The sequence below is a fragment of the Dermacentor variabilis genome, chromosome 5, assembly GCF_050947875.1.
Source record: "Dermacentor variabilis isolate Ectoservices chromosome 5, ASM5094787v1, whole genome shotgun sequence".
Taxonomy (NCBI): Eukaryota; Metazoa; Arthropoda; class Arachnida; order Ixodida; family Ixodidae; genus Dermacentor; species Dermacentor variabilis.
In genome coordinates, this window is record NC_134572.1 from 199,955,869 (window position 1) to 199,980,655 (window position 24,787).

General features: G+C 46.3%; 1 protein-coding gene across 2 annotated transcripts in view; it reads left to right on the forward strand.

Annotated features, from left to right (window-relative positions):
- The window catches only part of LOC142583430 (uncharacterized), a 1,100,669-nt gene that overhangs the window by 922,723 nt on the left and 153,159 nt on the right, over positions 1-24,787 (forward strand). For both annotated transcript variants that reach the window (XM_075693897.1, XM_075693898.1), the window contains one exon: positions 18,252-18,359. In XM_075693897.1, coding sequence (XP_075550012.1) covers positions 18,252-18,359 — 108 coding nt within the window. The remainder of the gene's footprint in view (positions 1-18,251; positions 18,360-24,787) is intronic.

Consider the following 24,787-nt stretch of genomic DNA (forward strand, 5'->3'; position numbering starts at 1 on the left):
CATCACAACTGCAATATTTGGCTACAATATAATTTACCGAAGAAGAATTTGAGAAAAGAAGAAATCAAATAAGAAAGTAAAAAAACACTTGAAAACACACGTGATATAAATCACCTATTAAACATGATAAACAGGATGCAGCCATGCGTATATTGCCTCACAGAAAAAGAACACTTATAGAATAAAGTGTTAGGCTATTAAGATCAGTAACAAACCAGAGTAAGTAATTAAGAGCTGTAATCTGAAGAGATGTTTGTCCACTGAATTAGCAAATACATCTAGTGAGAGGCTCTTACTAATGGATTCACTCAGGCTATGCCACTCTCTTATCGCTAAAGGAACGACTGAACTCTTCAAGCAATTGGTATTAAAAGAGTACTCATTCAATGTTTGTTTATGTCGCGTTTACCGTGTTTCATTTCTGCAGATGTATCTAGAGGTATCAGTATTAGGCTTGTTGTGTAGGAGCTGTTATATAAGTTTAGAAGGGGCTGATACTGGTGGGTTTTACACTGTTAAGATTCCAGCTTTTTTAAGTAGTTCGGTGGGCGAGTCTGTTAGTTTATGTTTATTGTGTGCATACAGTAGAACTTTCCTTTGTATGCCTTCTAGTTCTTTAATTAGATGTTCAGTGTTTGGGAACCAGATAGCATTTGCGTACTCAAAAACCTGACCGATACAAAGCCAGAACTTTGTATCGGGTGGCGCTAGTCGGAGGTGTCTTCCAAGAAAGAAAAGGCGTTTCATTGCAGTCGCTGTATAGTTGTTTATATGGGAGTTCCATCTGAAGTCGTGTGTTAATGTTAATCCGAGGTACTTGTGTGCATTAACTCAATACAAGTTCATGAACACAAGTAGCACGTCGTTAATGGTATACATAAGGCTCGAGTTACTTTCTTTTCTGGTGATATAAAGAACAGCAGATTTCTTAGTATCGATGGTCATTTTCCAGTGGACCCACCATACACAGCTTCAAAGTCGTTGTTTAGTGTTATGTGGTCATTATGTGAGTTAATATTTCGATAAACAATGCAGCTGTCTGCAAATAACCTAATGTTTCCTGGAAGTTTTGCGGGTAGGTCATTATAAAAATTAGAAATAAAAGGGGAGCCATAACGCTTCCTTGGGGGATTTGCGATGTTACCAGGGCTGTCTGGGAAATCTCTCCGTTCACTTCTACAGATTGGGTACGGTTAGTTGGTCAATTATTTAGTCAATTATGGTTAGATAGTCAATTATGGGGCCTGTACTTAAAGTAATTTAAAGTTTTCTTAAGGGGAGCTTTTTTGTGTGATACCCAATTAAGTTCGTTCGATAAATCGAGTAGGATGAGGTCTGTTTGTCTGTGTTGGTCGATATTAAATTATACGTCGCGGGCTAGTTCCAGTAGTTCAGTGATTGTAGAAAGACCTTTGCGAAAGCCATGTTCATATGGTGATATGATACTCTCCTTTTCTAAGAAAATGGTTATATGTTTCAGTATGATGTGCTCCAGAAATTGGCACACGGTGGTCGTAAGGGAAGTCGGCCGAAAGTTATTATGATCAGACATGCCAATAATGAATTCAATGTACGTTTGCTCTAAGGGGAAATGATGGCTAAAAAAACTAAATCAAGTGTGTTTGTTGGAAGCAGTTCCTTGAACACGTGCGGGCTCTGTTACGATTTCGCTGAGATTCAATGAAAGCACGAGTTCGGAAAGCATATCAGCACTTGGTGAGTGGTGTTCAAATGTTAGGCAGTTCACATCAGGCAGGTTAAAATTTCCTAGAAGGTTAGTCTGGGCCACAAAACGTTATTTTGCCTATACAAGCAGTCTTTCAATCACTTAAACCTCACATCAGGGACTATGATAAGTACAACTGACGGCAATAGGGCATGTAGAAAATTTTAGTTTAGAAGAAATTCCTTCCCCTCCTGTGACATCAGGTAACACAATATAAGGGATTTTCTTTTTAATCAATAAGGCGACGCCATCACCACGTCTTAACCGGACCTTCCGTGCGATTACGTAGTTTGGTGCTGTGATTTCAGCATCCCTGATATCGATTGTTAGCCAAGTCTCAGTTAAAGCAACAAAATCTGGTTCCATACCAGCAAGTAATGTTTCGAGGAAGTGAATTTTTTTTGTATGCTACGGGCAATAATATTGCAGAAAGTTATTTAGAAAGGAGTGCGTTGCGCTGAGGACGTGTTGTTTGCCTTTCGGCTTCCTGGTTGTATTTTTTTTTTGCTGAAGGTAGCTGAATGTGGTAAATTAGGGCCACATCCTTTGTTTCTTCATTCCATCGGTAAAGGTCATCATTGATACGCACTTTGTCGTAGGCCAGCGATATCTTGTCCCCAGATTGCTTTCTAGTTTTCGCGTAGTTCCATAGTTTTTTTCTGATGTTTCTTACACGCCGCGAAAATTCTTCGCTGATTGAAAAACTGCTCCCCTTCAGCTTCAGCTATCTAGAACCATCCTATTAACAATTTGCTAGCGCTTTCTTTAAACACCCTAGTGATATTGCGCCAAAATTTGGCCACCTACCTTGAATAGAAACATTTTTGTAGACTTTTTAACGTCCTAGTAGCATTCTACAAAGAGTATTTTAGGCCGTATCATGATTTTGTCATATTTTTCAAAGGTCCTACCATGATTTGGCTTTTCGGAATTCTAAATACATTGTCCACGATCTTTCATAGTGTTCGAATAAATCCATGTTGAATACTGCCTATAAAGTTTTACTAACCTGTTAAATCAACCAGTATACCAACCTTACCAACCTATAATGGAGAAAGCTGCAACTATTCATTTCATTTTTTGTGCCCCATTAACGTCGGACGCCTTATGGATGTTTATGCGATCTCACTGAAGTATCTATAAATTATAAGCTCTTGACGGGCTGTGCAGCGGAAGCCACACGGTGCGAAAGGAGCTACTCTAACTAAATGTGTGACAAATTGCAAACGTTTCCAAGATTGCATCTGACATGTATTACGTTCCATCACTCCAGCTTGGGAACAGCAGAAACCAGACTGCAGTTACGGGAAGGTGCTTCAGCATTGTGGGTTGCAGTTGCACCTTAGCTATAATAGATATGTTTTTTTTGTGATCTTGTTGCTGTGATTTTGGGCATTGTACCCTGTAAGAAAAAGGAAGTGAGTGGCAGTTACCTGTACACTACTGTCCGATAATCAGATGTCTGTTTTAAACAAGTATGGCAAAAACAAAAGAATGATAACGTTGATTTAAGCTGGTAGGCGTGTACCTGTAAGCTAAAAATTTCACGTCCTCTCTTCCTGTAGAATCTGAGTATGAAAGAACAAAGAATGAGTTCATGATCATACATTATTTACCACACAATAATCATCGTGACCTCTGTCAAAACGTAGTGTTCGTACGCTTCGTGTTTATAGCAACTTCAAGACAACCGCATGACGCGGCCTAGATTAAGTATCAAAGAAAATCGTTTTCAACACATTTCACGTCGTTAAAGCTCGCGCCTGTTACAACCTGCCAAATCCGGGATAGGAAACTGAAATCAAAGAAAATATGTTTATGAAAAATAATGGAGCAGCACGTACCTTTTATTATAAATTGGAGACAACCCGCCGTAGTTGCTCAGTGGTTATGGTGTTGGACTGCTGCGCACGAGGTTGCGGGATCGAATCCCGCCCACGGCGGCCGCATTCCGATGGGGTGAAATGCGAAAACACCCGTGTACTTCGATTTAGGTGCGCGTTAAAGAACCCCATGTGGTCGGGATTCCTCCACTACGACGTGCCTCATAATCAGTAAGTGGTTTTGGTATGTAAAACACCATAGGTTTTTTTTAATTTGGAGACAGTCAGAACTTGGACCTAGTGCTGTCGTCAGGAACAGCTGTTCGCTACTGGTGCACTATGCATTTTAATACTCGGACAGTTCCAATTATAAATCTCTGTCACTTCGCATGACACGGCATCGCATCTGGCAGAAACGTTGCAGAAACGTTCACGACATGGAATAAAGCAAATGCCGTGGCCTTGGCAAACATGGTGCTCGTTGGCGACCTCACTCGTAAATTACGCTTCCACGTGCTTCTGAAACGTCTTCTTGTATCGATAAATCAGCCACAACACAGCATATGCAGCTGCAAGAATAGCTAAATTGGTGCCACACTGCGCGGCCAAACGCCTACATCGCTCTGACCGTACCACACTGCGTCGGAAAGATACTGATACCGTTAACGATATTCTTCTTTGCCTCGATTAGGACCACTTGCACATTTGTGCGCATGCGTGACAGAGGTATGTGACATTCTTCCCTTCCACCCGCCTCGCCTTCACCACCGCCAAACTACGCAGAACCGTGCACCCCATCTACCTTGCGAGGATTGAGTGACACCCGTACATTCCCTCTCGGTGACAGGTGTGGCGGGCCTTTGTGTGCTCTTAGAGGGAGTAATGCGCCCTATGGGGGTCGAGGTTCAAAAGAAACCCGACACAAAAGCCGGCTTAATTTTACTATGCAGTTAGGGGCTGCATAATTTCTATTTTTTGGGACAATTATTGTTCTGAAGAGTGACTTTCTTCTGGAAATCTAATAAAAATCGAAAAAATAGTATTATAAAGGTTAAATGTGTAGTTCTTTTTTGCACCAGAACATCTTTTAGCACTTGCTGCTTTAAGAGACAAACATTTGCTTCATGGCGCCCAGCGCAAAAGAACGCTTAATCTATTCTTGTCAAGTGGTTGTACCTTTATAGTGTCACGTGGTGGTGACGTTGAAGAACACAGTAGCAATACTGTGAAAGACAAAAGTAACTTTTATTTGGCAAACATGTGCCCACAAAAACAGGTACACTTAGAGCACAACGATAGCGGCGAACACGGTCGGCGATCGTCAAAAATTTGATCAGTTGGGTCAAGCGCGTCGGCTTTTATACATCAGTCGTCGAATATTCCAAAGTAATTGCTGGGACCCGCGTGCCTTCTACAAAGTTCTACATTATTCGCGTCGCGCTCACATTCAATCAGATTACACAACGTTCGGTCACATACAGTGGATAAAACCATCGATAACATTCAAGAAACTTCCGATACATGCAGGCGCGTCCTGCACTGTGCGATAACATTTGTTAGGCGGCGGAACGTGGTCGCCCGATAAAGACAACTACACGTGTCAATCATCATCAAAACCATCATCCCGATGCTGCACACAAATGAAAGTAATAAACAAGAACACCCGTAGCAAAGAAACAACAAAATAAGAAAGTTCGTCAGGGTGCGTAAAAGGGTTTAAGACGCACTGCCTGAACCACTTCAGATCATGAGCGGCGCCGATGTGATAGCGAAATGCCGTCTGGCACGACCTCATAGTCCAGTGCGCCAATACGTCGGATGACCTTGTAGGGTTCGAAATAGCGTCGCAATAGTTTCTCACTGAGCCCTCGTCGGCGTATCGGAGTCCCCAAACACGGTCGCCGGGCTGGTACTCGGCGAAGCGTCGTCGGAGGTAGTAGTTTCGGCTGTCGGCACGCTGCTGGTTGTTGATCCGTAGGCGGGCGAGCTGTCGGGCTTCTTGGGCGCGCTGGAGATAGGTAGCGACGTCAAGATTCTCCTCGTCAGGGTCGCGCGGCAGCATGGCGTCGAGCTTCGTCGTTGGGTTCCTGCCGTAAAGCTACGTGAACGGCGTGATCTGTGTTGTTTATTGCACCGCCGTGTTGTAAGCGAAGGTTACATACGGCAGGACCGCGTCGCACGTCTTGTGGTCGACGTCGACGTACATTGCTAGCATGTCGGCAAGGGTCTTGTTCAGGCGCTCCGTGAGACCATTCCTTTGGGGATGGTAGGCAGTTGTCCTCCTGTGGGTTGTCTGGCTGTATTGCAGAAGGGCTTGGGTGAGCTCTGCTGTAAAAGCCGTTCCTCTGTCGGTGATCAGAACTTCTGGGGCACCATGACGCAGCAGGATGTTCTCGACGAAAAATTTCGCAACTTTGGCTGCGCTGCCTTTGGGTAGAGCTTTAGTTTCAGCGAAGCGGGTGAGATAGCCCGTCACCACGACGATCCACTTATTCCCGTATGTTACGTAGGCAACGACCCCAACAAATCCATCCTAATCTGCTGGAATGATCGGCGAGGAGGTTCGATCGGCTGTAGTAATCCTGCTGGCCTTGTCGGTGATGTGTTGCCTCGCTGACAGTCTCGGCATGTCGTGACGTAACGGGCGACGTCGGCGGTCAGACGCGGCCAGTAATACCTTTCTTGTATCCTCGACAGCGTCCGGGAGAATCCGAGGTGCCCAGCGGTTGGATCGTCGTGTAGGGCGTTTGGTACCTCTGGACGCTGCGCTGACGGTACAAGAAGAAGGTAACTGGCGCCGACTGGTGAGAAGTTCTTCACGAGCAGGTTGTTTTGTAGCGTGAACGAAGAGAAACCGCACTTAAATGCCCTAGGGACAACGTCGGTGTTCCTTTCCAAGTACTCGACGAGGCCATTTATTTCCGGGTCTGCTCATTGCTATTTAGAGAAGTCTTCCGTGCTTATTATTCCAAAGAAGGCGTTGTCGTCCTCGTCGTCTGGCGGCGGGGGACCGATGGGGGCGCGTGATTAGCAGTCGGCGCCAAAGTGTTTTCTTCCGGACTTGTATATTACGATGACGTCATATTCCTGCAGTCTGAGGCTCCACCGTGCCAGCCGTTCTGAAGGATACTTTAAGTTAGCCTGCCAACAGAATGCGTGATGGTCGCTGACGACTTTGAATGGCCTGCCATAGAGGAAAGGGCGGAATTTTGCTGTAGCGCACATGATGGCGAGGCATTCCTTTTCAGTCGTAGAATAATTGCCTTCCGCTTTTGACAGCGACCGGCTAGCATAAGATATCACCCGTTCAAGACCGTCTTTCCTCTGGACTAGGACAGCGCCAAGGCCTAGGCTACTGGCGTCAGTGTGGATTTCGGTATTGGCGTCCTCGTCGAAGTGTGCAAGTACGGGCGGGGACTGCATGCGTCGGCCTGCGGCGTTTCCCACTTAAACTCGACATCACATTTGGTTAGAAGTGGTAGCCGCTCCGCAATGCGTGAAAAGTCCTTGACAAGCCAAGGAATTTGCGCACTGTATTCTTGTCGATTGGCTGCGGGAACCTTGCGATGGCAGCTGTCTTCTGCGGTTCCGGGCGTACTCCAGATGTGCTGATGACGTGGCCTAGGAATAGAAGCTCATCGTAAGCGAAGCAGCACTTTTCCGGCTTCAGAGTGAGCCCTGAAGACTTAATGGCCTCTAATACTGTCGCAAGCCGCCTAAGGTAATCGTGGAAATTTCCGGCGAAGACAACGACGTCATCCAAATAAACAAGACACGTCTGCCACTTCAATCCTGCTAACAACGTGTCCATGACGCGCTGAAACGTTGCAGTCGCCGAGCACAGTCCGAATGGCAGGACCTTGAACTCGTAGAGGCGTCTGGCATGATGAAGGCGGTCTTATCGCGATCTCTCTCGTCGACTTCTGTTTGCCAATAGCCAGACTTGAGGTCCATCGACGAGAAGTGTTTAGCGTTGCAGAGCAGATCCAATGCGTCATCTATCCGTGAAAGGGGGTACACATCCTTCTTCGTGATCTTGTTCAGTCGACGATAATCGACGCAGAAGCGTAGGTTTCCGTCCTTTTTTTTTCACCAGGACTACAGGAGATGCCCACGGGCTTTTCGACGGCTGCATGATGTCGTCGCGCAGCATTTCGTCGAGTTTTTGCCTAGTAGCTTCACGTTCTCACGTCGAAACTCGGTAAGGGCTCTGGCGGAGTGTTTGCGCGCACTCTTCGGTTATTATGCGATGCTTTGCAACTGGTATTTGTCGAATCCTCGATGACGTCGAAAAGCAGTCTTTTTATCGTCGGAGAAGACTTCTAATAGGTTGCTGCTTACTCGTAGGAAGACTTGGATTGACGTCGAAGTCTGGTTCGGGGACTATGCTCTTCGGGGAGATGCGGCTGAATCGGAGAGGGCAAGGGCACTGCTGGTTTCCACAATTTCCTGGATGAACGCGATTGTCGTATCGTTGTTGATGTAGTTGAACTCTTGGCTCAAGTTGGTTAGCATAACTTCCGCTTTCCCTCCGTGGAGTCGAGCAATTCCCTTGCGACGCAAATTTCACAGTCGAGCAGTACATGTTGCTCGACCTCGATGACGCCTCCTACGTCAGCGGGTGTTTCGGTGCCGACGGAAATAATAATGCTAGAGCGCAGCGGGATGCTCACTAGATATTCGACCACACTCAAGGCGCGGTGACTACGAGAGCTCTCCGGCGGTATCGCTTGACCTTCCGACAGCGTTATCTATTTTGACTTCTGGTCTATGATTGCGCCATGTTGGTTCAGGAAGTCAATGCCGAGAATGACGTCTCGTGAACACTGTTGGAGGATAACGAAGGTGACACGGTAAGTCCGGTCATGAACGGTAATTCTTGCCGTGCAGACTTTGCAGACTTTCCAGTCCAGTCGGTGTAATGAGGTGTCCCCTAGCAGTTCCAATTTTAGGACCTTCCCATGCAGTTTTAAGTTTCTTCAACTGCACGGCAGTGGGTCCACTCATGACGGAGTAATCGGCTCCTTTGTCTACTAAGGCGGTGACTGCGTGGCCGTCGAGAAGCACGTCGAGGTCGGTGGTTCTTTGTCTGGTGCTGCTGTTGCGTCTTGGCGTCGGATCTCGGCTGCGTCGTGATGAACTGAAGCTGGAACGTCGCGTCGTCAAGTCGTCTTTCGTCGGTGTAGGCTTTGCTTCCTGACTGCGCCGGGACGGCGGCTTGTCGTCATTAGGTCGTCGAGATGGTCTCTTCGTCGTCTTCGTCGGCGGCGGAGGATCTTCTTCAGTTCGACGAACAGCAACAGCACCTCTATCGGTTGCTGCTTTTAGTTTTCTGTATATGGGCTCGCAGAGCGGCCCCAGGCTGGGCCGGTGTATGGTCGGCGCTGGGGCGACAGGTAGCGGCCTGGTTACGGTGAACGGGACGGTCGTCGAGGGCTCCACTAAGTAGGGGCAAGGTCGTCGGCGATATTGCGAGGTCGTTCGCCAATCTGTGGTCGCGGCGCGTTAACGGCGAACCCTCGGAGCCCCAACTCTCGGTATGGGCATCGGCGGTAGATGTGCCCGGCTTCTCCACAGTAGTAGCACAGCGGAAGGTGGTCGGGGGCGCGCCAAACGTCAGTCTTCCTAGGAATCCGGCGTGGTGTGACGGGTTGACGTGCTGGCGGCGGGGGTGGTGGTGGACGACGGAGCTGTGTCGTCACTGGGCCCTGCCGTGGGCGCGGAGGGGGAAGGTGACGGCGGGCTACAGCGGCGTATGTCACCGCTTGCGGCTGAGGGGTCGGCATGGCGAAATAGGCGGCTCATTTCTTATGTAAAAATTGCGGTGGTCTCATTAGGCAGCTGCAATCGGGTTTCTAGTAGTGCTTGGGCTCGTTCTCTGCGTACGACTCTTGTGAATGTCTGCAGGAAGCCGCTTCGGAAGAGGTCCCAGGTCGTTAATGTGGCTTCTTGCTTCTCGAACCATGTCCTGGCAGCGTCTCCTGATGCGAAGAAGACATGTCGCAGTTTGTCGTCAGTGTTCCAGCTCTTAAATGCAGCGACCCTCTCATACGTCTCAAGCCAGGTTTCCAGGTCCTCGAATGTTGAACCGCGGAACGTCGGAGGCTCCCTGGGCTGCTGCAGCACGATGGGGACGCTTGGGCTGCCATTGGGGTTGTCTTGCCACAATCTTGTTGGTCTGCTCAGGTAGAAGTCCGTGCTCCAGGGGCAGCTGTTGAAGACGGCGGCTTGCTCGATGGTCCGGGACTACGTTGGTGTTCTCTTTGCAGTCCGGGCTTGGGTCACGGCTTGTCGGGGGCGTCCGGTACATGAACTAAAAGCACCTCCACCAGATGTCACGTGGTGGTGACGTTGAAGAACACAGCAGCAATACTGTGAAAGAAAAAACTAATTTTTATTGGGCGAACCTCTGCCCACAGAAACAGGCTACACTTAGAGTGGCGAACATGGTCGGCGATCGTCGAAAATCTGATCAGTTGGGTCAAGTGCGTCGGCTTTTATACATCAATCGTCGAATGTTCTAGAGTAATAGCTAGGACCTTCGTGCCTTGCACAAAATTCTACATTATTCGCGTCAGGCACACATTCAATCAGAATACAGAACGTTCGGTCACAGACAGCGGATGGAACCATCGATAACATGCCAGAAACTTCAGATACATGCAGGCACGTCCTGCACTGTGCGATAACATTTGTTAGGCGGCGGAACGTGGTCGCCTGATAAAGACAAGTACACGTGTCAATAGTTAGACGTCCAACGCGTGGTGGCTTTGACGATACCGTTCTTCAGGCGCCCAAAGCATGAAAAAAGCATGGTGTTTGATATCCTGGCTTTGGTAGCGAGGAATGCTGTAATTACCCATGCCACAAGGCTACCGCATTTCCTCATCGGAGCTCAGAACTTTGTCGTCGTCTCATAAAGCGAAATTACTGAACAACAAAATAGCATAATTATCAAATTTTGATCTGTTTTCTCACAGCAAGCAAGAATCGCCGTAGAGCATGTCAGATGACATTTACAGTTACTTTGCTTTCGCTTTGATGCAGCGACCTGTAAGTTTCTCTTAATGTGGAGGAGCTGTCGGTAGGAGGCAGCAACAAGAGCGTGAGAATTGGGATGGAAACGAAACTGCGTTTTTTTTATGCAGTAAGGACAATTTCACTTTCTTTCACAGAAAGTTGACGTTTGAAATTGGGTCAGTAATTTTTTTTATTTCGGCCTGTGCGCTTTCTCAGATCAACGCTTGCTCTCGCTCAGTAAGCAGCTGTATTTTGCAGCTTTTTGGATTGAGCGGCAGTGTATCAGCGCCGTTTTTCTTTGAGTTCCCGCTCTTTTTTCTTCTTTTTGACAGACACCGTGACGCTACTTAGCTGACATCTTCCAACATAGGGCGCACCATTTATATCGCGGAGGGCACTGACCTGATTATTTTGTTACAGAGCTAATTCGTTGCCCTTCAATAGCAGTGCATGCTTAGAGCGGTTTTACGATCTAGCCGCGCGCCACACCACCCTCCTGAAGGTTTCACACACTGGCACACATATTTCGCTTTACACTGCACGTGCGAGCCCAGTGTATACCGATATTTGTGCACCAGCGTGCGAAATGTGCGGTTTTCCGCATGACCGCAGGCAGGCGGTGCGGGCCGTGCATAAATCAGCCATAAGGCCGAGATAAAGCTGTGTAACTGTGCCCAGCCTTTATAGTACTCCGCTATCTTCCCACGAATCACCGTCACCGCAGGCTAACTTATTCCAGTAGAATATAAAAGAAATTTGTTATGACACTTTATTAACATATTTCTTTAATTAAACATTTTAGTAACACTCCGTGAACAGTTCGCCATCGACTTGGATAGGAACGGTGATATAAAACACAGAGCTTAGTCCTTGAGTATGTGATAGATCGACAATAAAGTGTGTTGGAAAAATTTTACAAAGCTGTGAATTAGTTACTTCCGATTCTGAATATTTTTCGGCAAACAGTACGAGCAGCTTACGTAATGAAGGTACATGCCCTTTAGAAAAAGATAATTCGATGGCGTATAGTAAAACATTCTTTACACAAAAGTTAAAAGCGTGTTCACGAAGTATTAAAGATATTATTTATACAAAAGTTAGAAAAAGGCATGTTAACGGTAATTTTATAATATTCCCTCAGAAAAAGTAACTAGAAAGTCTTTTAGCGGTGTATGGAGTAATGTTCTTCGTACAAAAGTAAGGAGCAGGCATTTTAATGGTGCAGGAACAAATGTTTTTTATACAGAAGTAAGGAGGAAGTATTTTAACGCTGTATGAACAAATGATATTTATACATAAGTAAGAAGGAAGTCTAATAACTATGTATTTAAAATATTGTTCCCGGGATGTTGCCAGTACAGAAAGACTATATTTACAATATATACACAATCAGAGTCAGTGTAGTTGAAAATGGCTGACCAGCAACAACACGCATCAGCCAGCGTTTCGCGATCTTCCTGTTCCTTCCTGTTCTTTTATGCTTCTGTAACAGGACCCCCGGGTGCTGAAGCGCTGTCTCGACGTATGGTAGGAGAATTGTAAGCGAAACGTGACTTCAGTCGCTAAATGCGCACGATGTCAACATGCGTCGGACTTGAGGACCGATCAGACTGTAACGGCGAAATCTCGCAATTGACGTGGTTAACTTGACGTAGGACTTCATAAGGCGCTGGGTAGCGAGAGAGAAGCTTCTGGGAGAAAGCAACCCGACGACATGGTGACCAAAGGAGCACACAAGCACCTGAGGCGAGCTTAACATCGCGATTGTCTCGGTCATAACGCTAATTTTGTATATGCTGCAAGGTTCATAAACGACATCGGGCGACTTGACGCGTCATGTGAGAGCGATCTATTACTTCACGAGCGTACTCAGTTGCAACAGGTGGCACAGAAGGGAGCATGGTGTCAAACGGCAATGTGGGGTCGCGACCATACAAAAGATAAAAGGATGAATATCCTGCGGTGTCATGTCGGGACGAGTTATACGCGAATGCCAAGTAGGCTAGCGTGGCGTCCCAGTCGAGGTGGTCGCTGGAAACGTACATCGACAGCATCTCTGTGAGTGTTCGGTTAAGAGGTTCCATAAGACCGTTCGTTTTTAGGTGGTAGGCGGTGGACAGCTTGTACTCAGTGGCACAAGAGTGGAGGAGGTCGTCAACAACTGTAGAGAAGAACGAGCGGCTGCAGTCGGTAAGTAACTGCTGAGGTGCACCGTGGTGAACAATGACGTCGTGGAGGAGAAAATCGTCGACGTCTGTTGCGCAAATAGTCGGCGACGCCTTTTTCGTAGCGTGTCGCGGGAACAGTAGCGACGGCGATCCGCTTATTCCCCCTAGTCGTCGTCGAAAAAGGGCCTACACGAAAGAAAGGTTCACATGGAACTTCAATTGGAAGGATTCGGCCGACAGGTGGCGAGCGGGGTTCCTACCGGCGCTGAGACAATTCGCAAGTTGCGACATAACGACGCAAAGAGTGGTAGAGACACGAGTCAGAAGAACCGGCGACGTACGCGGTCCTATGCTGGCAAAACTTCAACGTGTCTCGCCGTCGGTGTGTCATGAAGTTGTACGGGAGCGACGGATCGCAGATGACGAGGAAGGACAAGGAGCAACTCAGGGCCATCGGGTGTCATATTGCGGCGGTGGAAGATGCAATCGTGCAGCACGAACATGCGGCACGTGTCTTCGGTGCTGCCAGATTGCACTCCGGCAAAGATGGACTGTAAGGATTCGTCGCGTTGCTGTTCAGGGCGCATGTTGGTCATGGCAGTAAGAGTCATCACGCAGGTCACCGTATCCTGCGCAGCAGAATCAGGAGGATCTACGGGGCAACGAGAGAGCCAGTTAGCGTCATTCTGGAGGCGTCCAGACTTGTGATTGAGAATAAATGAAAATTCCTGGAGCCACGGAACCCAGCCATCAAGCCGTCCTGTCGGGTCCCGGAGGGAAGGCAGCTGGGAGAGTGCGTGGTGGTCTGTAACGACAAAAAACGTGCGGCCGTACAAATATGGCCGAAACTTGGCGACAGGCCAAACACTCCCGCTCGGTGATCGAGTAATTTTTCTCGGCAAGTGACAGCAAGCGACTTGCGTAAACTGTCACGCACTCGGCACCATTTTGTTATTCGGCGAGAACGGCGCCGATGCCATGGCCGCTTGTGTAAGTGTGGACTTCGGTTGGTGTAGAGGGATCAAAGTGGGCAAGTATGGGAGGGGTGGTCAGAAATCCGATGAGAGCGACGAACGTTGGAGCGTGCTCCGGGCCCCATGAGAATGGTGTTTTCTTCTTTAGAAGATCTCTGAAAGGCCGAGCAACATCGGCAAAATATTTAAGGAAAGGATATAGATACGAACGCAGGCTAACGAAGCAGCGCACGTTAGAAGCAGAACGTAGCACAGGGAAACTGCGAACGGCGCCAAATTTTTCCGGATCTGATTGTACGCCGAATGCGTCAGCGAGGTGTTCCACGGTACCCGAATTGACATTTAGTGGTGTTCATTTGAAGGCCGGCTTTTCGGACGTGGCTGTCATGGATGTGGCTGTCGAACGTGGGAGAAAAAACAATAACGCCGTCAAGGCAACAAAGGCAGGTGGTCTATTTGTAGCGTTGCAGAAGAGAGCCCATCATATGTTCAAATTTCGCAGGCACATTTGCGTAGGCCATAGGGCATGACTTTGAACCTATAAACCATCCAACTTGATGAAGGCCGTCTTCTCGCGGTTCATTTCACCAACTGAAATCTGCCAGTAGCCGGACTGAGGATCGATGGACGAGAAGTATTTAGCTCCGTTCAGACAGTCCAAGGCAGCACCGATGCGTGGTAGGGGGTGGACGTCTTTTCGTGTGATCTTATTTCAGTGACAATAATCGACGCGAAAATCCCCGGTAGCATTTGTTTCATAAGTACGACAGGCAAAGCCCGAGGGCTGGATAATGGGATGGTGGTGCCTTCTTCTTTGATGGGTTGGTGATGGGTCGCTGATGCATTTGATGGTTCAGTGATGCGAGGCCTCTGATGCCTTTGGGCATCATTTAGTTCACTTCTGATTGGATGTCTCTACGTTCATCAAGCAATACACGATATGGACGCCGATAAATAGGGTTCGTGTCTCCAGTGTTTATACGGTGGTGAACAACAGATGCTTGGCTGTCGCCGAAATCAAGGATGTCACTGTGCGATTAGAGCAGGAGACGTATGTCCGTGGCCTGGGCAGAGGTGAGCTTAGGTGCAATCATTTTCGCGAAGCCATCCATTACCGAACCAGACCTGTGAGAGGCAATTGGCGCTAATCAACCACTCTCGGCATTGGGAGTCTGAATGTTAAATTCAGAACTAGTAGAAATGCTGGCCGAGAACATGCCGGCGGGAAGCACACAGGCTCAAATTCAGAAGTGGTTGGGCGACGTCGTTATTTGTAACCGTGATCAGCGTACGCGGAAAAGCAACGTTCCGGTTCAAAAGCACGTCGAGGATGGGGCGAAGCATATATATATATTCACCGTCAGGAACCTGAGGCTGGTCGGTAAAATCGCCGTAACAGACGCACATCGTGAATCAGCACAACTGCGGTAGGGTGGTTCTCGTAGCGTCAGCGAGTTGAGGCAGTTCTAACTGAAGAACGCCCGCTGTGCAGTCGTTGTAAGCAGAATGATTGGATAGAAACTCCTATCCAAGAACAAAGTCGTGAGGGTAGTTGTCAATCACAGGAAAAAGAACCGGAGTAGGGCGGCCGGCTATGCTTAAATGCACAGAACACATTCCAAGGAAAGCCAGCACGCCGCCGTCGGCTACAGTAAGCACCCGGACAGCTGCTGGGGTGATGACCTTCTTTAGACGTCTACGTAGGCTAGCACTCATCACAGACACGTGGGCTCCAGTGTCGACGAGTGCTTGGACAGTTGCGCAGTCCATTTTAATGTCAATTACACTTCTCTTTGTGGGCAAAGACAGAGGTTTTGTTGCAGTAGTTGGCAATGGAGCACCACCTCCGAGAGCTGCATTTCTTAGTTTTCCAAAAGAGTGCGGTCAAAAGCCACAGGGGTCGAAAGGCTACTCGGCTGCGGCGAACGGGCAGATGGGCGACGTGATTGCGGTGAACGAGACTGGGGGCCGTGTGGTGATGATGAGCGACTGTACCACGTGTTCCTAGCAGAGTTCTCGGCCCTGTTACACTAGGTGGTGCGCGAAACATTACGGGCATTTCCACCCAAGCGGCTCAGGTTGGTCGGCGTGCGAGGTGCTGAGGGCTACAAGTTGCAACAGTATCCGGCGACATGACCGATGCGGCGCCACGTGAAATATATTGGCTGGTCATCCGCAGTCCACCACTTAGTCGGGTTGCGATAACGCAAGGAGATGCGTTGAGGTGCAGCGAAAACAGAATGGCGTTCGTTACCTCTGGGATTGGCGGCAGCACAGACAGAATGTAGACCAATGTTTTCGAGTTCCTCGCGAACGATGGCTTGTACGAGGGGAGCTGAAAAAGTGGTAGCGTCAGAGCTACGCGAACAGATAGCTGCGGAAAAGTGCCACTACGAGATGGCGCCAGAGTAGTGTACCGTCATATGTTCACCGATGGCATGCGCCATGTGTGTCGGGCGTGCCATCGGGCATGCCATCGGGCATGCCGGAAACGTAATGTCGACGAGTCCATTAAAATAAATACATTGATAAAACCGATATACAGCACCCTGAAAGGCTTCAAAATAGGCTCCTCCTGCGTCGATACATCGCTTCCAGCGAGATTTACTGGCATCGGAGGCGTGGCGGTAAGTCTCCTTCGAAATGTCCTGCAGAGCCTTGGTGCAAGCCTCTTTGACTTTTTCAACTGTCCCGAAATGATGTCTTTTCATAGGAGTTTCGGAGCGCGGAAACAAAAAAAAAATCTGGGGGAGCCACGCCAGGAATACACGGCAGCTGGGGAGCCGTCGCCACAATTAAATTGACCAGGCGGTGGGCTGGCGTGTTGTCATGGCGGAGTTCCACATCGCCCGCGATGTCACGCCGTACACGATGAACGCTTCGTTTGAGTCTCTTGAGAACTTCTACGCAGGATTTGACGTTTACGGTTGTACCATGTGGTGCAAACTTAGGATGTACGGGACCCATGTCAAAGCCTGCCATGTACGGGCCCCATGTCAAAGAACACAATGAGTATGGTCTCGACCTTTGACTTTCCCATTCTGTCATTTTTAGGGCGAGGGGACGCTGATGTGTGCCATTTGGTACTTTGCGTTTTTGTTTCGAGGTCGTACTTAAACACCCGAGACTGGTCAGCCATGCTGACATTGCATAACAACTGGGGGCCACCTTTACATAAGCCCCAAAGTTCCTGGGACGTTTAAACTAGGCGCGGTTTTTGATCGCCCGGTAACAGTTTGGGCACAAACTTCGCCTACACTTTTCGCATCTGCAACTTATTCGTTAAAATCTCGGCAAGGGTACTTTTTGGAATGTTTAATGTCTGTGACACTAAACGTACACTCAGGCGACGATCTGAGTTCAAAAGAACTCTCACACGAATAACTTATTTAGTCGGTGATGCTTATTGACGGCCGTCCGGCACTGGCATTACTTTTCGGACAAGGTCTGCAAATGGAAAGAATGTGTTGCATGAGCGCAGGTCTGTCTGCAGCGGCTGCTGCTGTGAACCGCGCTCACGCGTCACCCATGCGCGGCCTCTCACGATCTCTCGATTAGTGAAGCAGTCGCGCCATACTTCGCGTCGTTTGAAACGTGTCACACGACACAAATTGGCCGCGCCAGCCAATATATTGCGAAATGAAAACACGCATAGAGCTGCGCTGAAATTTCGCATTATGAAGTATCTTTTTCTTTCGTGATTTTTTTCTTTTGCTAATAGCAGGACAGATGCCTGCGCGGTGCGTGGCAGGCGACATGCACTCCTCGGTAATTTAGTGGCCCAAAGTTTGAATGAAACACATCTGTGCGTGGCAGGAAATTAATCATCACCGATCGAGCGTCATATGTGACAATGATGCCGATTAAGTCTAAAAAAGAACGCGATATAGCTTCCCGTGTAAGTTGAACCCATGTCCTCTTCTCATTTCTTTTTTATTGTTTTTTTATGTGTGCGTGTGTTGGCGGCAGAAAAATTGCGCTGATCGGTGCGACGTGTGACCACCTTGCTGATCGCACGCTGGAGGCTTCTAATTCGACCGTCCGTCGCGGTGTTCACTTAGTTTCGCTTTTTGCATGCGTTGAACGGTCCGTATACTGCGGTATTGCCTATCCTGCTTCGGACGAATGGAATTCGAAATAACAATGAGCCTTGTAATACAATCCTTGTTATTGGCGATTCATGACATTGCAGCAGCGTCGCTGTCGACACTTCGTTGCACGGGGCGTTGCTCTCTGCATAGGTCTGGCGGCTGAGGCGAGAACTATTCGAGAACGCTGTTGTAGCCTCTCTGTCCTAGGAAGGCAAATTCTCAGCAACCTAGGCGCTACAGACGTGACAAACACGCAATGCGTGCTAAGAATAAAGAAAATTGGTGATTTGTATGTGATAGCCACGCAGCCAACTCAAACAGTAAGTCGGATTCCGTTGCACTATATTTCTCGCCTCATGCCAGCAGGTGGCGACATGCTTCTTTGAAAGCTCCAGCTCAGGAGGCCTATAAAGTAATAAATATGCGATTGTGTTTAATCAAATTCGCAGGGTGAAAAAGGCCAGGAAGGGAAAAGGGGCAGTGACGGCCAAACGGGTCCTCAGGGGCCTCCCGGACTCCAGGGCCCACCAGGAAGTACAGGAGAGCCGGGACCTATGGTAAGTAATGCAAACAAAAGGAAATGTGCCAGAGACTTTGTACACTTTGGCCTCAAGAAATATATTTGTCAATAATTCGAGCTGGCTATTTGTAGTGATGAGTGCTACGTCTAGCGATGACTTTCTGAGACCACTGTTTCGTAAATGGCGATCGGAGAGCACTGGCAGGCGAGCAACACCACCAGTGCTGGTACGAACAAGACTGGCTCTTGTGGACAGAGGAAAGTTTCATGCTGCTTCTTTTGTTGGCGTTGAATCGGATAAATTTTATGTGACTATGGATCTAAAATGCATGAAGCTTAATTTTTAAACCGATGTGGTATAATTCTCGCAGAACTGCATATCTATCTCAAGCTGCAGAAAAGGAAGAAAAAGGAACACTCTTTTGATATAGCGAAAAACCGGAACTGTGGTAGACGACGAGGACGACAGGACGAGTATGTTTAACCCTTGCAGCCTTTTTATATGGGGGTCTCGTATGTTCTAAAAATAGTCACTTGTACTGTGTAGTGGAGTGTTCTATGCAATACCGCCTAGTCAGGTAAAATTACGAACCTCCAAATAAAAATAAAATTGAAATGTTTATTTTTATTTTGACTTTGGCCAGGGACCTGCGTCGTTTTCTAACATGACTTGCACTAGTTGGACATGGGTTCATTAGTGCACGCATGGTGTACATAACTCACGTAATAATTATGTAAGTTTATTACTGCGTTATTGCGATGTTATTAATTGTTTGGGGCAAGTGGGAATGATTGTGACTACGGGAAGTTGGCATTTCTTGTATTTCGTAGGGCTTAGGAATATCGAGTGTCCACCAGTCATTATAGCCATCGAGACCATTCTCCAACGAAAAGTGGCCAATAATGTTAGTGATGAATTATTAGACAAATGCTAACAATATTATCGTTAAGAATATTAGATTAGTGCTAACATCCTCGACTTAGTTTTCAGTACCGTTCCTGATCTTGGTAATTCCTTAAGTATTTTGCCAGGGCTTAGCGATCATTCTTTTATTCATTTCCAGTTTAAAGAAAACGTCAACCGTCCCAATAGCAAACAAAAATTTATTCGAGACTACAGTAAAACCGACTACGCATCAATGAACACACAACTTGAAACTTTTGTAGAAGATTATATGCTGGATTCTGCTATCGGTGCGTTGAACAGAGCTGGTCTCTCTTTAAAAATAAAGTTAAGGAATCAGTACAAAAATACATACCCATCCAAGTTGTTCGATATAACCATCGATCAGCGTGGTTCAATGTATCTCTAAAACGTATCTTGAACAGGAAGAAGCGGCTGTTTCGCCAAGTTAAAAGACGGAATAAAACTTATAGCTGGCAGGCGTATCAGCAAGCTGATTCACGGTTTAAAAACACAAAGTAGCTAAATGCGTTTTCTTTTACAGTACACTTCCATCACTACTGACGGAAAATACGAAAAAATATTAGAAAAACGAATGTAACACAATATCGTTAACTGGTGTAGATGGTGCTGTTGTTCCGCATGAACAATGCTGTTCTGCACTCAGCGGAGTATTTTCTAAACCATTCTTGCATAAAGGGCTGCCCTGTATTTCTCCACCTGAAGTTGCGAAGATGAATTTTCCTCAGATGGAGCCCTTGTTAATTGACTACGATGCTGTCATGAACTTGATTCGTAAATTAAAAATTCCGTCGTCGTCAGGAATAGATTATATTAATTCCAAGTTTTAGAAAATTACCGGAGTGTACCCTTCTATAATTTTGTGCAACATCTTTTCGCAGTCTATTCTCTTGTGCTCATTACCAAAGTATTTTAAAGTCCGCAAGGTGGTTACATTATTTAAGTCTCGCGACGTGGATTTATCTTTCAATTACAGGCCGCTTACTCTAACAACTGTGCCATGCAAAATTCTAGAGCATATAATATACGCTTATCTCATTAAGTTCCTAGAGACAAATTCATTCTTTTAATCTTTTCAGCATGGATTCCGTGAATCGTTTTCCTGTGATACTTAACTTATTTCATTGACACATAACATCTGCGCCGCGTTAGATAATGGATTTCACAATGACACCATCTTCATAAACTTTTCTGAAGCATTTGATTACGTCTCTCACCAATTACTATGTCTGAAATTAAATACACTCAACATTGTCCGTAATATTATCTCATGAATTGAAAACTTCTAACTTATTAGAACACAATTTGGCTCTGCTACCACTTTTGACTCTTCCCTTTGTCCTTTCAGTTCCGGGGTTCCAGAATGTTCTGTTCCCGGACCTCAGCTTTTGCTCGTTTATATTAATGATTTTACCTACCATGTAGCGTCCTCCATAAGGTTATTTGCAGAAGATTCTGTCATTTACAGAGTAATATCATCAAATGCTGACATTATAAAATTACAATCTGATCTAGACAAGGTATCTAACTGTTGCGACACTTGGAAAATGTGGGGTAACAGCCAAAAGTGCAAACTAATGAGGATTTACCGCAATACTGCTTCGTCTAAACTATACAATTATCACTGTATGAACACTCTACTCGAAGAGGTCACTTCCTACAAATTCTTAGGCGGCAACATAACATCTAATTTTTCCTGCAAATACACACAAACCACACCACTAACAATGCTAACCACATGCTTGGTTACCGCCGTCGCAACTTCTCTATGGCCCACGTTAACTTAAAGCTACTTCTGTAGAAAACACTAATACGTCCTTAGCTTGAACGTCCTTAACCTCTTATGCCTGGGACCCTGGCCTAGATTACTTAACAAATGCAGTAGAACTTATGCAGAATCGTAGCGCAGTTTCATTCTTACTAACTATTCTCGGACATCAAGTGTCACATTTGTGAAGGCTACTTTAAACCTCCCTCTCCTCTCATCCCGTAGAAACTTAGCACGCTTATCACTGCTGCACAATATGTATTACTATAATCCGAAATTAAAAAGTTAACTTTTCTCCGAACCTGCGTACATATAATCTTGGACGGACGATCACCATAAATGGAGCGCTCCACATTGTCGCACAGACCTGTTTTTTATTAAGTTATTCCTAAAACTACCAATCAGTGGAATCATCTGCCAGCCTGAATTGTTAACATAACAGATGCATCTGCTTTTAGAACTATCATAGAAAAATACTTTTGCTAATATGAATTTTTTTTTATTATGACATGGTCGTCCGTACATGTTCTGTATTTCGTTCCACTCCCTTCTGTTACGCGTTCGGGCCTTGAAGGTGCAATAAATAAATTAATTAAATACATAAACTGTACTCACTGATCAACTGCGGACCGTCCGGCACGCCGAGGAAGCCGCCCGAGTCCAAGGACTCGAGGCCGTCACCTAGGCTGGGGTGCTGATGGCTCCACGCCGCCCAAATCGCCGGACATTTACCATAAAGTTTTCACTTACTCACCAGCAAACATTAAAATCTGGGAGGAAACGTGCAGTAGTAGATAATTTGTGCAATTTAAGGGCAGGTAGGGACTTTATAAAGAACCTTGAGAATAGCAGTTGTTACGTAAGAAAGTTCGAATTAATGCTATTAATGCTGACGAACTGTGATCCGTTACTAATTAATCTATTTGGGAAGGTGTCAGTGTCACTTGAACTGAGAAAGGTTTTATTAGGCCATGGCGAGATACGTTGTGATACACCATTGTGATATTGAGAAATAAGATACCTGTTTGAGTGTTAGTATCAAGGTTTCAATGAAGAAGAAAGGTAGTTAACTGAGTTTCACGTGACAGGCCTTTGTGGAAGCCGTGCTAAAACGTAGGAAAAAGATATTGGTGTCAAAGAAATTTATTACATGCGAGTATATGATGTGTTCGGTAATTTCGCAAGGCGCCCAAGTATCGAAACGGAACGCTAGTTTAAGGCTGCAGCATAGTTACGCGCTTTGTAGACTGGAATGATCTAACCCATTTTCCCCACTTTCAGTAGGGTGCCTGATGACAGTGATTGGGAAAACAGTAAGGGTAAGTAAATCGCGGAGACATGCTTTCTGGTTTTAAGCACTTTAAAGTGATTTCATCGACACCTTAAGAAGAAAATAATTTGAGAATATCAATCAGCGCGGGTAAAAAATACTTGGCCCAAAAATTATCTCCGGCATTGAAGACATAGTAGGAACAAGCAAAGTGGGATAAATAATGTATGTTTCGATGGTGAAATCAGACAAAAAAAGCACAGTTCCACAGATTGGCACAGTCAAGATCATACAAAATTTCGCTATCGTGCCATGTTCTGAACCCTTGGGATGTCCAGGGGTGTATTATTTGCAAGAAATTATTTGATGTATTGGTAAGGATGCGAGGTAAATTTAAATGTACAATTAAATGCTTCTGTTACGAGATAGCTGCCAAGTAGGAGCGTTCTGCTTCACAAGATTTTTAGCGTGATCTACGGCGTGACTTTAGTGATGCGGAACAGACGTTTCTCTTCTTGACTAGTCTTTTAAGTGCATTTGTAGACCATGATTAGCGCGAAGTTAGATTATAAAAAGATTCTATGTTGCGAGGTTGTTCATTTTATTTTGGAAAAGAAGCTAGATTTCTTGTATCGAGCAGTTGTCAAAGGTTTATCCAACTGTGTGGTAGAATGCAACTACGTTCAGGGTCCTGTGTAACTTTCTTTTTCGTAGGTGGTTTTCCGCTCTGGCTGAGGCACTGCAATGTACTTTAGGCATCAAATGATTTATGGCTGCTCGCTCACGTAGCTGAAAGTAGACATGCTTTCAGAAGAACAGGTTAGTATGAGGTCTAGTGTGCTGACAGTATCATTGGTTACCCGCGTTGGCTCAGTTATTATCTTGTAAAGATTAAAATTAGGCGAGACGTGAGGTAATTGTTCACTTGCGGTACAACTAGTTCCTAAGCACAGTCATTTGACCAGTCAACGTCCATGTAACTGAAGTCCACAAAAAACTACCTTTACGGATTCGTGAACTTTCTAATAATTGGTTCACCGCGAGAAAAATACTGTTCAGAGAACGATAACAGACACCTAGTCGTAGCAGCTGCGGTTTAGAACGGACAATAAGCCATAATGTTTCGAGGTTAGTAGCACATCAATTTCTGAGCACATTAGCATTTATTTATTTGCAACAAAGACAGGCTTACGAATTCTATAGGCTTTCGGTGAGCGTTTCTCATTGGCTAATCTCTGCTGTTGCTCAGCTAAACCCACGTCATTCTGTATCGGAAGTTTCTCGAATGTTCCCGCTGCTTGTCTGTTGTGTATAAAGCTTGTCTAATCAGATTGCATGCGGCGCGATTTGTGTGGTACTTTCTGGAAGGCAAGCGAACAACAGCCATTGCGCTTGAACTTTTGTGGAGTCCAAGGGAAACCCCAGAATTTTTTAAAACTTTGACGTGTCTTATATAATAGCCAACACTTTGACCCGCTTATCATTTGAATGATCACCACCTCTACTCACCGCTATCCTTTTATGTCAGTGCCGCTTGGGTTGTGGCCACAAAGTCGCCGAATAAACAGGTGGTTTCGTGACTTGCGTTGTGCCACTGTGGTTCGGCACTGTCACTACAAGCTGACAATGAGAATTCCACCGCTGCTAGTGCCCTACCTATCTTTGCGAAAAGGACATCAAAGTTTGACATATTGCTCAATACTTCACTCTCACTGATGTTGCTGGTAAGCCAAGTCCCGAATAGTATAAGTAGCCCAACGCCGCGTGAAGACGTATGCAATACCTGCTCCAATGGGAGGGGGCATGTTCGGAAGAAAGCTCCTTATGTTAGTAAAGCAACCAATATGGAAATATGCACACAGAGGCAAGTGCAACACGGCAAGATATTTGCGGATGGCCATGTCATAGCTGTACTCCTCTTTCACGAATTGCGATGTTTCGCCAATAACGTGGCGCTTTGAGTCGATGAACAGTTTTGTATATCGAACTCAAAAGGCTCCATATTTACTTTGCACAAGAGCGATGAGATATCGGCGCGCGTTTAGCACTTTCTTAGAAAAACTATCGCCTATGCTCTAGGCAGGGCCGCTTAATGCTTCAGTTATTTGACAGTATCGCTTTATGTCAAGAGTCAATGCTTGACAATAAAGGGCTAGTTGCGACCAGCACTTTACCATATTAGGCGATGTATTCGCCTAAGTTCTTGCGCATGTGCTAGACTAAAATTGAAGAGGTCAGAATAATGTCGAATGACCAGTTCTCCGGAAAGAGCAATATATTCAGCAGCGTCAATATCATAATTGAGCGGTTTTAGGCATCATCAAAGTGTGCTGCAAGATTACAGACTGGGTGGATCGTGTGACCGGTGTCGGTTTGCACGGCTCCTAGGTGTTACTTTAGTGGTATATTTCCTTACTGTTTGTTGCAACACCACTTCAACGTTTGCTAAGTTCAGACAGACCATTGTTGTTGTGGGGAGCTGATTTCTCGAATTTAGAACTT